Source organism: Sturnira hondurensis, unplaced genomic scaffold (genome assembly GCF_014824575.4).
Source record: "Sturnira hondurensis isolate 20B ecotype Veracruz unplaced genomic scaffold, ASM1482457v3 Scaffold0004136, whole genome shotgun sequence".
Taxonomy (NCBI): domain Eukaryota; kingdom Metazoa; phylum Chordata; class Mammalia; order Chiroptera; family Phyllostomidae; genus Sturnira; species Sturnira hondurensis.
Window position 1 is genome coordinate 52539964 of NW_028076767.1, and position 15179 is coordinate 52555142.

Consider the following 15179-nt stretch of genomic DNA (forward strand, 5'->3'; position numbering starts at 1 on the left):
TTTTTTTAAGGCTGAATAATCTTCCATGGTACATATACACCACATTTTGTTTTATTAATTCACCCATCAATAGACACAAGGTGTTTCCACATTTTGGCTATTGTGAGTAATGCTACTGTGAACACTGGTGTGCACATATCTACTTGAGTCCCTGGTTTCAATTCCCTGGGGCATATACTCAGTAATGGAATTGCTGGATCATATGGTAATTGTATGTTTTCCACAGAGATCACAAAATTTTACATTCCTATTAGGAGCGCACAAGGGTTCTATCCTCACTAACAGCTACTTTGGCTTATCTGTGGATAATAACCATCCTAATGGGTGCGTCTTCCAAAATTATAATGTCTGATTTTCACAGCTAGGTCTTCATCTGGCATATATTTTTACACACAGAATAAAGTAGGAATTTAATATTAGTTTTCCTCCCATATAGAAACCCCTTTGCTTCAGCATCATTTAATGCACAGGCTTCTTCTTCTCTACTACTTTTTTTTAAAGATTTTATTTATTTATCTTTATAGAGAAAGGAAAGGAGAGAAGGAGAGAAATATCAATGTATGGTTGCCTCTCATGAGTCCCCTGCTGGGAACTGGCCTGCAACCCAGGCATGTGCCCTGACTGGGAATCGAACCATGATCCTGTGGTTCACAGGCCCTCACTCAGTCCACTGAGCTACACCAGCCAGGGCTCTCTACTACTTTTTAATACCAACCCTACTTACTACAAATTAAGTTCCCATACATGCATAAATCTATTTCTGGGCTTTCTCTCTGATTATACAGACCTACCTGGCTATCGCTACACCAATTGATGTGACAGCCATACAGTTAGTGCTGTATGACCCAATATAATGCTCCTTGAGTCATACGGCACTAACATATATTTTGATGTTTGGTAAACCAAAGAAATTCTTTGCTATTCTTGGATTATTTTGTCCTATATGAATTTTAGAATCATAAAATTAAAAATTAAAAACCATATAGTTTTTTAACTCCAAGAAAATTCTGGTTGATACTTTTATTAGGACTACATTGAATTTAAGATTAATTGGAGAGAACTGGAATGTGATATTATGATTCCTCATCTATGAAAACAGTATTATTTCTTAATTTATTCCAGTTGTTTCCTCACTGCTATGTTAAATCGATCCTTCCTATAAAACATTACACCAAATCCTAAAAGGCAAATAACTGAAAGAATATCTCTCATCTAAGATTCATAATAGGTAATGAAAAAGGTTATTATACAAAATCCTTATTTGTAACTTATAACAAATAAAATAGATCATAACCAATTTATGAAGTTACTTTTTAAAATCTAGCCACTGAAATAATCCTTCAAAATGTGGCTTAGACCTCACCACTTTCAGAAAGCCTTCTCTGATCACTTAGCTACAATATTTTCCTTTATTTGTGCACCTGGAAATTACTGAGGTCTGTACCAAAGAGACAGAAACCAATCACATACAGGAAACATGGACCTGCCTATGTGCTTAGTTTGACCTACATGAGCTTGCTTAAAATTCAGGGTTTTAAGCAAGAAAACTGAGGCCAAAAAAAAAATTAAGGCATTTACACAAAAATCACAGGGTTTCTGATTTACAGGTTATGTCATTCTCTCTGAGGGACTTAGGAATGAGAAGTTCCATCTACATGCTGCTTTGATTACCAGTGTAGGCAAGTCTCACACCGATTCTTAAAGCTTTGGCCACTTAAAAGTGGCCATTAATTTCCAACTCACATTCCACTGTTCAAAGTAAAATCATGATGAAGCTAACTTCAAAAATGATGGGAAAGTACAACCCTGTAATGTGTCTGGAAGGTAAAAGGTCAGAAATATTTTCTATAATGGATGACTTTGCCTTCAATCTCTTCCCTTGTATGTAATCTCCAAACTAGAATTACTCTTCAAAACACAGAATTATCTCACAACACTGCTTTAAAAAAAATCACGAAACTACAATGTTTATGGGATAAAAAGTAAAACTCACTAAGGATGGCATTCAACATCTTTCATAATCTTCTCCAAAGTCTTTTACCACCTTCTCCACTCATTATTTCTCCTCACATCACCTATCTGCTAGCCTTTCTAACGCCTTAGCAGATAATCTAAAATTTAGCTCAAATATCACCTCCTCAAATCTGGCCCATTTCCTCTTTTTTGTGGGAAAAATTAAATCCTACATCCACTATCCCTACAAATCATATTATTTATAGCAAGCACTAGCATTCACTTATTCAAAGTAGTAAATATGTGCCAGGCACTTAAAACACAATTGCCATGTATCTGCTAGAATGTAAGGATCTAGATAAAGTAATGATGTTCTTATTTATCCTGGTAATTCCCGAGAGCATAACACCCAACACACGGATTCTCAAAATATTGCCTAAATATTCAAATACAAGATAATAAATGTCACTGACATTTTACTTAAGTTTCATTTACATTTAAGCTTACTTTGTTTCTAAATTAAAATGGACCTGGTAAACTAACACTTTTAGAGACTGGAGACTATGCTTTGGTTAGGCACATCTCTTGGATTTTGTCACTGATTTTGGAAAAAATGTAGTTGCCAAGACCTAAGTTGGGAAAGACAATCAGGTAACCAAATTACAACACTAAATCCTTTTAATACAATCATCTCACATCTTTTAGTAATTTCTACTTTGTACGCGCTTTAGCAAAGTAAATTTAAAAACATATTTGAAATTTAAAGCAATTAGTTTACAAAATCTAATATTTCTAATGAAACACCTGTTTCTATTTCAATCTAAGTTATAGTGAAGTAGGAGACTGTGGACAGATTTAATTATTTTAGCCTACTCCTGTCCAAATACTAATATTTTAAAATGTACTATTAAAAAATACGACTTTGCCCTGGCTGCTGTGGCTCTGTGGACTGAGTGATGGCCTGCAAACCAAAGGGTCCCTGGATCTATTCCCAGTCAGGGCACATGCCTGGGTTGGGGGCCAGGTCCTCAGTAGGGGGCCCTCAAGAGGCAACCACACACTGATGTTTCTCTCCCTCTCTCCTTCCCTTCCCCTCTCTCTGAAAGTAAATAAGTAAAATCTATTTAAAAAAGGACTTTAAAAAAAGTTGTTTTACAGGTATAGACACTATTATGAAGAACTAAAAAAAAGTCACATGATAAAGATAACAGAAGAGAAAGTTTTAAGAAAGACACTGTGAACAGTATTGAATAGTGAAGTCTAGTTAAAAGAGAACTAAAAGTTGGTAAGTAGACTTGGCAATTGAAGCAATTCCAGGACAGTAATGAAGGAGGCCAGAATATTAATCTCAGGAGACTCAATGGAGGTAAGGAAGTAGAATATTTGAGTATAAGCTATTATTTTGGAAATTCTACAAATAAACAGAAGAAAAGGCTTAATGTCAGGGTACAGTGAAGTTTTGTTGTTTTTAGGATACAGGAGACTTAAACATCTTTGTAGGCGGAGAAGGACAAGGTCAACGGAACCAAGTTTTAAGAGAGGATGGGATCAGAGAATAAGCTGATGTCAGCCATGGAAAAGAGAAATACTCCTTCTATTCGGAGAAAGGTTAAGAGTACTTAGAATTCATAAAGAACCCTTCTCTGCTCTTATTCCCATGTTTTAAAAGAGCCATCTGCAAACTCACCAGCAAGTTTTGTGGAAAAATACTATGAGAAAAATATTTTTGGAAAAATATGATGAGAAAAATGGAAAGATAGTAACATTCTCTACTGATTTTTGGAAGGTAAAACAACTTATGTCTCCTCTTCTACTTTTATTGGCTGCTATATATTAGCTAATAGCAAGAATGACTATTACCAATCCACAGATAAGACTTATTAAAAATAAATAATACACTTACCACTTTCTTCCTGTTTACTAAAAGACACCACACTTAACATTTCATGTTGCAAAAGTAACATCATAAGTATGACAAATTAGTCTAGAACAAGAGTAAAATAAATTTTACGAAAAAATTTTATCCCTTTCATACCGAGTATTTGATAAAGGAGATATCACAGAAATAAGAATGCACACAAATTATTCCTTTGAGGGTGTCATTTGATTGGGCAGATGAAACACACACATGAAATGACAGATTCTTACGCAATGTATTTTTAACTTCAAATAAGAAAGTAACTGAGGACCCAAGGGCTAGACTGAATTATCACAGATCAAAGAGAAGTTATTGAACCAAAACTTAAGTTTTCCACTACTGCAAAGGTTTCCAGTGGTCACTGAGATATGATGTAGCTCAATTTGCAGTAAGCAAAGCCATTATTTTATGGCCAGCAATTTCCCAGTATAGATTCCAGCATGGATATATAATTTACTGGATCTAATGCTTAAGGGAAGTTATTTTGGTATTTAAATTTGATGCAACTTCCATTAAACTTCTATTAAGGCAACATCTTTACCTATAATTTGCAGGTAAATTTGCGGTACCTACGTATCACCTCAGCTCACTTCTGACATTTTTGTATGTCTTAACATTGTTATTGTTAATTTTAGAATAAGTTAGGGAAATTCTAGAAGCTATCTAGAATTATAGCTGTTTTTATAAAAGTATAGAATCAGTTTTGGAAACATCAAGTTCAGAGATGCTTAGACCTCTTAAGAGGATGGATTTACATCTTGCAAAATTGAATAACCATGAAGAAAAAGGCTGACAACAGAGAAACATAAGAATATTTAAAACTAACAAAAGTAGCCCTGGCTGGTGTGGCTCAGTGGATTGAGTGCCGGCCTATAAACCGGCACATGCCTGGGTTGCTAGACATATCCCCAGCTTGGGGTGCATGACAGGCAACCACACATTGAAGTTTCTCTCCCTCTCTTTCTCTGAAATTAAATAAAATCTTAAAAAAAAACCACTACCAAAAGTAAATAAAAAGTAATGGAAGTCTATGCAAAGATGCAATATATAGAATCACAAAATGAATTCAACTTTCTAAAAAATTTATTAGTCATACACCATGATAGACCTGATAGGAGAATTACTGAAAAAGTAACTCTAAAACACTAAAAATTTCATGGAATTTCAAACAAAATTGTTTCTTACACAAAAAACAGACTACTTAGACTGAAGGAAGTCAAAGTCATTGATAGTGATATGGAAACGAGGTAAAGTTGGTAACTAAAAGAGTTCAAAAGGTGGGCTAAAAAAATAGTCCCAAAATTTGGTAACAAAACAATTCATCATATAAAAGAAAGGAACAACACACAGTCATCTTGCTTATCAACAGGGCAGTAAAATGATAATTAGTGTAGAACTCAAAAGAAGCAGAAATTTCTTCTCTAAGTGAAAGTAGAGAGAATACCCTGAGACAGAAGTGTATTTGGAGGTCATCTGCCCAGCAGCACAAGATAAATGACAACACTGAAACAACTAAGAACTCATTTAATTTTAATAAGAATGTAAAGAATATGTACCAAATTTAGAGAAAAGAGATTAATTCATCCATGTATCATAATTACTAACAGGAATTTATCAGTCTTAAGACTATACATACAAACATTCTGTGAGTCAGTTTTCTCGATCTTACCAAGAATATGCCATGTTTACTTTTTTCATACGTTACTTTTAAAGTCTACATTGTAAACCTCCAAATAAGATGCTTTGAGTCCCTTTTTTACTAAAAGGCAAGTCTGGTAATCTCACATATTTCAAAATTTTAAATCAAAGCAAATAGAGAAAATTCCGATTCCTAGGTAGAAATTAAGATAGTAGAAAATGTCCTCCATTATGTTACTTAGTGTTGAAATACAGCAACCAGCCATAAGGTGAGCTTCATACCACAAGGTTACCTATGAGGTGATTTTCTTGGAAGTGATTTCTTTCTCTTTGGATAACTAGAAAAAGGTGTGCAATTTACACACAAAGAAATACTGAGAGTCTATATACTAACCTGGCCCAGTCCAGGCATACCACCTCCAAGTCTAAGAAGTCTGTCCATGTTTCTAGAAAACAGAAACAAAGGAAAACGTTTCTAAGCATGAAAGTGTTTACTCAATTGCTATCTATATAATTCACCTTCAGTCACTCAGTATGTCAAAAATATTGGTGGTAATTACAACACAACATCAGACTTCCTGTTAATTAACACCACATATTAATTCAAGAAGCTGTCTTCCATGCTAATTAACAGACCTTATTTTACTGCTTTGGTTTTGGGTTACCCCCAGTTTAAAGACAGGCAATCTTAGCATAATTTCAAAACTTTGCTATCATTAAGTTAATTATATTTTCTTATTGTTATCTAATAAAGTACCCGAATAATGAAAAAAGAGCCTGGAATGCGTATCATATGTGTGATTGAATTTCCTTCCATTTGTCCACAGTGTACAAATAAAAATCCTCACTTTTAAATTAAATTTCAACATCCTCATTAGTAAGTTCTGTGCTAATTAACTTACAGCTTGTCAGTTATCATCAAAACTACATGTGAAAGACATTGTGAGCAGATTATGGATCTCTGAATTAGCATCAAAGGCTTTTAAAAAATGAACTCATTATACTAAAAGAAATATTAAAAGTAAACATTAAATGCATTAAGATAGTGTTTTAGAACCTATACAGATGTGCATTATTTCAGATATTGTGGAAATATGTACTTTTTTGCTAAGGAAATTCAGCTGCTGTACCCAATTATAATCTTAGAGGTAATCAATAGAGAGGAATAACTTTGAAACATCCATCTGATTTGTTTTTCATGTCTGCAGTAACTACAGAAGACATTCCTATAAGCCTAAAACTCACAAAAAAACTCAAAGAAAAAAACAGCTAGGGTATTAATATGGCCTTAAAAATACTTAAAAGGGACTAATCAAACTATAAAATCAATATCCAGTACAACTAAATACTTAAAGATGAGAACAAAGTATTTTTTTTCTACTTGCTAGTAGGGTATGCTTTAGAAAATGGTATTACTACAAATATATTCTAAGTTAAATACGAACAGATGTTTAGTCATTCGTCCGTATTATTTAATTAAATTAAAGAATATACTAACAAATAACTAAGTTAAACTGCTATACAAACTGAAACTCAGTAATGTACTTATGATTATTACTTTAGTGCCTTATCATGTTTGTTGAATCCTGCTAATAATATAATCCTGAGAACATTTAACAATATTAATATTGCAAACTGTATTCAAGTACACATATAGAAGAGAACACAAATGATACAGCCATGGAAATTTCGCAAAGTGAACACACCCCCATAATCATTACATAAATGGAGGAACAGGACATTATTCGCACCTAAGAACACCTCATGCTCCCTTCCCGTCTCTACTACCCGACAAAGGTAGAATTCCAACTTGTAACAGTGGAGATTAGCTCTGCTATTTTTGAATTCTATAGAAATGAAGCCATATACTTGCATTGTCTGGCTTTCATTCCACAAGTTTGTGAGATTCACAACAAATAAACTCATTTTAAAAGGTGAAAAGGCACAGAAGAAAACTTAATAGTCCAGACGAAGTTCTGCTTTACAACCTTAACTCATGCTTCTAATAGCAACATTTACAAATAAAATCTCCATCGAATTCTCATTAAAATTCTTCAACTAAAATATGGAATTCAATACATAGAACTTTTTAAAGATTGTAGATAGAAAAATAATAAACCTGTATCATTTAAAATATTAAAGACATTTCTCTAGAATACATTGTATTACCAAAGAAAAAAATTTTCTTTTGGACCATTTCAAGCTTACAAACTTAAAAACAAATGGAAAAAAAAAACCTAACAGTATGCAGTATCCTTTTAGACAGTATGCATATTCCAGGCCAAAGTTGGTTCCCAGCTGTGTTCAGCTTATCTAATCCCTGCGTTGTTTCTGATGACTTTACACAGACTCCAGATGCTGTGAATATACATGAGCAATGTAGGGAGCAGAGGGAAAGAAAATCTGGCAGGTCAAATTTGTGTTTTTAGCAAAATTAGATGTCTCAGCAAACAGGAAAAAATATTTAACAAACTAAAACATTTTAAGATAAAATAGTCAGATCTTAACATTTAGAAATGAGACAGGAGTAAATGACAGAAAACTGTACTTGAACAATTAAATAAAAAAATTTTTAAAAACATTTAGGAATGAAATACATTGATCAATGTTCTAAATCACACTACTTTTTATAACTTCCCAGAAAGCAAACAAAACCAAAAATGCTAGTTAATTTTGATGAGTCCTTAAATCTGGTTATCTGATTTATAATTTGACATGTGTTAAAAATAATATATTTTCATAACATCCTTATATCTCCTGAAAGAATAGGTAAGAGTAAACAACATTCTTAATTCTCACCTGGTCAGTAGCTATAAATTCTGTTGTATTAAGCTTCAATTTGTTGACTTTGACAAGTTTCTTCTAAATCAAGTTCTTGCTAATACTGGCAGGTATGATTTTATCCAACTATTTTTTTCTCTCTCTCCTAAAAAAATAAAAATAAATAAGATATAAGTACACTGAGAACTAAAAAGGAAAATGTAACAAGAGCTTTATGAGAATCAAATTTCCTAAAAACAAAACAAAAATCAAAACTGATTTTTTAATTGCCCCAGGGTATAAACTGAAATACCATCCTGGAAGCTATAGGACATAGTGATTAACCCTGTCTCAAAATTTTGTTTCTAATTTTTTGAGCAGTTCTAATTATGCATAAAAATTGGCATGTCATGACTTTTAGTCTTTCTAAAGGTATTTCAAGGAGCAATGAGAAAACTTAGTTGCATTATAAATAGAACAAAATTCATTCAATTATGCAATTACTATATTGGGTCCACTGCAGCATTATTACAAATCTATGATGTATTATGGAATCGTTATAATGTTATCTGTCCTATATCCGGAAATTTGCTATTTCCAGTAATTAGTTAATCATTAACTAATTAACTAATTCCTAGAAATTAGTTAACTAATCATTAACTAATTAACTAATTCTTAGAAATTAGTTAATCATTTCTTAACCCATTATTTCCAACTATGCCAAAAAAGACTAAAATTATAGGAAATGAAAGAAAACTGTCATCCAAAATGAAGCAATGGTAAAATACATTACAGCTACTATATCATCCTTCAGTTTTTACTGCACTGCCCAAATTATTGCTTCATCTTTCAAAAAGATACAGAAGACCAGACATTATCATTGTAGTCTTTTAACTTTCATTGAACATAGCTGAGAATTTAGAATTTTCCATATCCCATCCATAATGGCAAAGAGGGAAAAAAAGGTTTCACAGGTATTAGAGAATCACAAGATGAATGTGTAAAGAAAGAAGTAACAGCATTCTATTCTCTAACAATGACGGTAAAACTGATGGTATAAGCTAGGGCTTGAGGGGCACTACTGACATTCAGAACCAAAAAATGTTTTGTTGTAGAGGCTGTCTTGTACATTACAGGATGTTTCGCACCATCTCTGGCCTCTGCGCACTGGATGCCAGTAGCACCTATCCAGCAGTGAAATTCACAAACATCTCCAGACACTGTCAAATGTTCTCTGAAAGGGCTAAATCACTCCCAGGTAAGAACCACTGATACAAACATCTCAGATTATGCATCTTCAGATGGCAATATCTTACATTCATTTTCTCTAACTTAAGACCCAATGAGTACTGCAAATAGTTTGGGAGCTCTTCAGAAAGTTCAACATAAAACTACCACGTGACCCAGCAATTCCACTCCTGGGTATACATCCAAAAGACGTGAAAACAAGTATTCAAAACAAGTGCATGTGCACGCATGTTTACAGCATCACTATTCACAACAGCCAAACAGTGGCAACAGTCCAAATGTTGATCAAAATCTAGGACTATCTACATAAACAATGAAACATGGAATAGTATTCAGCTATAAAAAGGAATGAAGTACTGATACATGTTACAATGTTCTTGAACGCCAAAACATTATGCTATGTGAAAGAAGCCATACACAAAAGGTCACATGTTATATGATTCCATTTATATAAAATATCCAAAATATAGAAATTCTGAGAAACATGGAGATTGGTGATTGCCAGGGGCTGCATGGAGGGAGTAAAATGTATACACTGCTGAACAGGTTTAAAGTAACTGATTTTACTTTAGAATGATGGAGATGTTTTGAAACTAGATAGAGGTTATTAGCTGTACAGCACTGTGAATGTACCAAATGACACTGTACTAAACCTGTTTCCTTAAAATGGTTAATTTTATGTCACATGAATTTCACCTCAATAAATGATCTCTTTAAAGGATCAGTGAACAAACAACAATATTTCTAAGACCAAAAGAGGAAATATGACATTCTCACCCAGTTAGGTATTCAACAAGAAGGACTTCATCACACTCTATTTTACAAGAACTTGTTTTGCACCCTGGCTGGTACAGCTCAGTGGATTGAGCACGGGCCTGTGAAGCAAAGGGTTACTGGTTCGATTCCCAGTTGGAGCACATGCCTGGGTTGCAGGCCAGGTCCCCAGTAGAGGACACATGAGAGGTAACCAACATTGATGTTTCTTTCCCACTTTTTCTCCTTCCCTTCCCCTCTCTCTAAAAATAAATTTAAAAATATTTTTTTAAAAAAGAACCTGTTTTGCCCTGGCTGGTGTAGCTCAGTGGATTGAGCACGGGCCTGAGAACCAGAGGATCGCGGTTCGATTCCCAGTCAGGGCACATGACTGGGTTGCAGGCCAGTTCCCTGCAGGCCAACTCCCAGCGGGGGACGCATGAAAGGCAACCATACATTGATGTTTCTCTCCCTCTCTCCTTCCCCTCTAAAGATAAATAAATAAATAAAATCTAAAAAAAAAAAAAAGAACCTGTTTTGCTAAAAAGATGTCTAACATATTCTTTTATCTTGTATAATGTTGATACAGTTTATATGTAAATAAATGCAGAAGTGTAACACAAAGGTGACTAAAAGAAAATAATGTAGAAATGGAAAAAACCATTGGACTAACTCTAATTGGTGTTTATGAAGCTAAAAATAAAATGCTTTGTAAGCAAAGATGATGACTGTCCTCTCTTCAGCAAAATTACAAACTGCCAGTGTTTTCAAAAGTACTGCAGTTGGGGAGATAAAAGAAAGTCTGGAGATGGATGGTGGGGATGCTTGCCCAACAAAGTGAATGTAACTAATGCCACTGAACCACGCACCTAAATGTGGTTAACACGGTAAACTTTAGGTTATGTATATTTTTACACATACCAAGAACTACCAGTGCAAGGAGAACCAGAAGAAATAATGAGTTAGAGGGCCCGGTTAGAGATTTTTCTTAAAATGTGAAGCTTATCTTTACAAGATGGATATGGCTCAGGTTTATGCATGATGGATGAAAAGCAGTTAAATACATTCAAAGAATTTACATGTACCATCAAAACCAGGTGAATACAGAATAAAAGTATGCATTTTCTATGTTTAAACTATGTTGATATTTCTAACATACAACCCATATGGTAAGTGTGATGACTTTTTTTTTTTTTTGTATATGAGTGTTAAGAGCTATGATTCTGTGTAGTCCAAGTGCCAAGATTCAAATCCTGGCTCTAACACTTATTAGCTCTGTGTCCTGGGGTCAGTCACCTCTTTCAGCCTCAGCTTCCTCATCTGGAAAATGGGGATAATGATAGCACCCATCTCAAAGAGTAGTTTTGAAGATTAAAGACAACGGACATAAATGATATGTAACACAATGTTTGGCACAGAGTAAGTGAACAATGAACACCAGCTGCTGTCATCAGCACTACACAGGAGCACAGCTACAGTCCATCCAATACAGATCCTTCTTCACACAGTTTGCCACTTAGGGAGTTTCCAAGCACCAGGCATATTTCACAGTCCTAAAAGGACTTGCATTTTGCAGAATTTACCAAAGGGATTTATAAAATTAAAATGTTATACTATAAAAGGGAATACTTTCAACTCTTAGGAATGAAAGCAATACAAAAAGTCTAGGAATCTAAAGAAAGCTTTTATACCTATCAAAATCTGAAAAACTCAAGAGCTCATTCATGATATGATTAACTTTACTTAAAACATTTAGTGTTTAACTACATGCAACATGTTATATATAGAGTAATGTATTTTATTAGTAAAAACAGTACAAAGTATCATTACCTTCAAAAGGTTAATGATTTTCTATTTTTTCATCTCCTGAGTTAATACCTGGTTAGCAACTAATATATAGTTAGATCATATTCACGTAATTAAAACATATTTTCAAATATCCAAAGGAAATTTATGTACATATAAATATCCTTTAAAAAATCCTTCAAAATTATCTTAATCTGGATTACGTATGTGATTTTTTTTAACTTTTCAACCTTTTTACAAGGAACACAGTATCCCAATAATTTATAAAATTCAAACAAAATCATGAAACCATTAGCTGTTTGGGTTTAACATTATGTTTATTTTCCCTTTTTACTTTCCAACCCATGTTGCAGTTAAGTACTATTATTTCTCAGACTGATGCTAAATCCTTTGTGATCTCACTGTATTTCTAATTCCTTTACTCTCTGATTTGTAGAAAGTAATTAGGAACTCTCTCACATTCTTAAGGGCTTTCTCCAGTGGAAGATATACAAAGAGTCAACACTAAACTTAATTATATAAACAACATTTTGAAAGCACGATTTCCCCCAATTCAGAACACTGAGGACAGAATTATCCTAAGTATCTCCTGTTGTATCTCCTAATTACATCATTCACGTAAAAACAGTTATTAAGTACTACTGTGTATAAGGTAATACAAAAATAGAGCCACTAAGAAACTTCCAGGCTTACACTGAAAGAATTTACAATCTACCTGGGGAAGGATGACATAAACCCATGAAAAATACATAAAATGAAAGGATGGCAGAGTAGAGCTTCAAAGGCTCTGAGCCCTATCAGACCTCGATTTGAATCATGGTTTCAACACCTACTCTAGATAGGATCTAGAAAAAGATAACCTCCTCCACCTCATCTATAAAACGGGGCCAACACTGACCTGCAATTTCAAGTCTGTTGCAAGAATACAAACACTGAATATAGTGCCTGAAACATTCACAGATACTTAATAACTGCTGTTATTGTTACTATTATTACCATCTTTGAGCTGGAAGAGATTACTGAATCCAATTCTCATTTTATAGTAACTTGAAAATATCACAAAACAGAATATAAATGTCAAATGAGTATGAAAAACGGGATATATGACAAGTTCATGAGTAAGAAATCACATGAGTATTCAAGTAAGGCTTTCACAGGTGGACAGTGATTTGTAAAATGAATATTGCTTTTTACTGAAATTGAAAAAAATAAAAGCACAATTGCTTCTCATTACTGACTTGCAAATATGGGTTCTGAACACAGATACTAAACACACAATTTAGATGACAAGTATAATACAAAACAAAACAAACCCATGTCAAAGAAGTTCAACTCCAACTTTTCACTTAGAACAGCGATATATTATTTTCTAAGTATGGGGCGGGGGAGTGGAATCTCCTAAATTCAACAGGTGAGGCTTCACTGAAAGATCAGGAGTTCAAAACTTCCTTCTGTTGGCCTGATGTAATTTTGTTCTGGGACAAATTTAAGACAATATTCAGGCTTTTCATTAAATACCACATTACTGAACACATTGTAACTAGTTAATTCTGAGCCACTATATGTCTTAATCTCTTTAAATGCACAAAAACCCATACAATTTGTTTGAACCGTATAATTTAAACTTTGAAGGACGGTAAGCTTACACGACAGGACAAAAAGGTCATCATTTTGTTAATCATCTCCACTAAAATTGCATTCAGTTCTCTTGTTGCTGTTGTTATTTCAACACTGCCAATGACTGTCTTGTTGCTTTACTCATAAACACAAAGTTATCAGCACTAAAAATATAACTGTGTGAGCAGTGAAAAATTATTTTTGCTCTAAAACTACATTTCGATGCTAATTTTTAAAGCCTCTTTCCTGCCTCTCCCATGAAACCTTTATCAACTTTTGGTATCATTTTAAAATTTCAACACTTGCCTAGGTCACCAGACTTACACTCAGACTCTTTCAGAAAGTTTACCATTTTTCTTCTTTTGATTTACACTAAGTAACGTCCCCACCAAAATCAGAAGGTAACACACAGTAGAAGAGTTCTACGTTATTGAAAACAGTAAATGCAATCAATTCATCAAAACTACAGTTACGACACACTGAAAGTTAGTGAAAAGGCATAGCTGGAATTATCACACTATGTTGTGAAGATCTTCAAGGTGAGAAACCAGTGAGTCTCTGGGATTTTTGTTTTCTGAAGGGAGTTGAAAACCTAATACCAAGAGTCAAGGCCTATGGGAAAGGCGAGTAATAAGGCAAACATGCATTCAATCAGAAGGTTAATTTTACCCTTTCTCCCCCTTTTTCCCTGACTATTTTGGAGTTTTTCAAAATAGGGGTAACTATCAATAGAGCACAAATTGAGGCCATAAACACGGATTCTCCCCCTACAAGAAGGAGAGGTTCCCAAGACCTGAATTCAGTGGAGCAGAAACGCCAGGAGGACGGAGATCACGCCCAGACCGAACTCCGCCGGACACCCAGGTAGCCCGCGAGGAAGCGAACAAGCCCGGGCTCCTCCGTGGGGGCCCAGGCCTCCAGTGGCACCCCGGCTGGGCAACGTGACTCAGGAAAGCACGGGGCTGGCCGCGGCCTAGCGCGGCCGTCTCCGCGGACCTCCGGGACCTGACTTCCCCGTCTTACCTGAAGGCGGGCAGGAGTTCGAGGTCTGGACCCTGGTCTTTTTGCTGCGGTGACGCGGCAGCGGCGGCAGCTGCAGCAAGGGATCAGACTCGGTCGAGCTTTGGCTCCTCGAACCAGCGATGAATCAGCCCGATTCCATTCAAAAGAGTCGCCTGGGCCTCCGCGCGAAGCACTTCCGGGTTCACTGCACTACTTCGGCTTCCGTTCCCCCGACGGCCAATTGGAGACGTCTCCGGAGTCCGGTCGGCGTCCCAGGAGGTGCTCCCGGGACGGTCGGCTGGGACAGCCCCTCTTCTACCGGTCTAGGCTGGGAGGGCGGGGCGGAATAGTGCAGCCCGCTCCGCTGCCGCTCCAACACCCTTTCTTTTCTTTCCCTACCTCATTGCGCCCCAGTTCTGGCATGCCCGCCTACCCAGGCTGGGAGGTTACTGTCTAGGAAATGGAACTGCAGGGTCGCAGACTT

At 35.3% G+C, this 15179-nt stretch overlaps 1 protein-coding gene across 3 annotated transcripts in view; it reads right to left on the reverse strand.

The window, feature by feature from the left end:
• PSMD14 (proteasome 26S subunit, non-ATPase 14) overlaps window positions 1-14919 on the reverse strand; it is a 95554-nt gene extending 80635 nt beyond the window's left edge. The window contains exons 1-3 of one of the 3 annotated variants that reach the window (XM_037044592.1): window positions 14717-14918; window positions 8309-8432; window positions 5904-5955 (exon numbers count right to left, since the gene is read on the reverse strand). In XM_037044592.1, the coding sequence (XP_036900487.1) occupies window positions 5904-5951 (48 nt within the window). In that variant the 5' untranslated portion in view covers window positions 5952-5955; window positions 8309-8432; window positions 14717-14918. Of the gene's footprint in view, window positions 1-5903; window positions 5956-8308; window positions 8436-14716 lie in introns of all 3 variants that reach the window. The other 2 variants (XM_037044591.1, XM_037044593.1) reach the window with 2 other exon arrangements.
• Window positions 14920-15179: the final 260 nt, after the last annotated feature.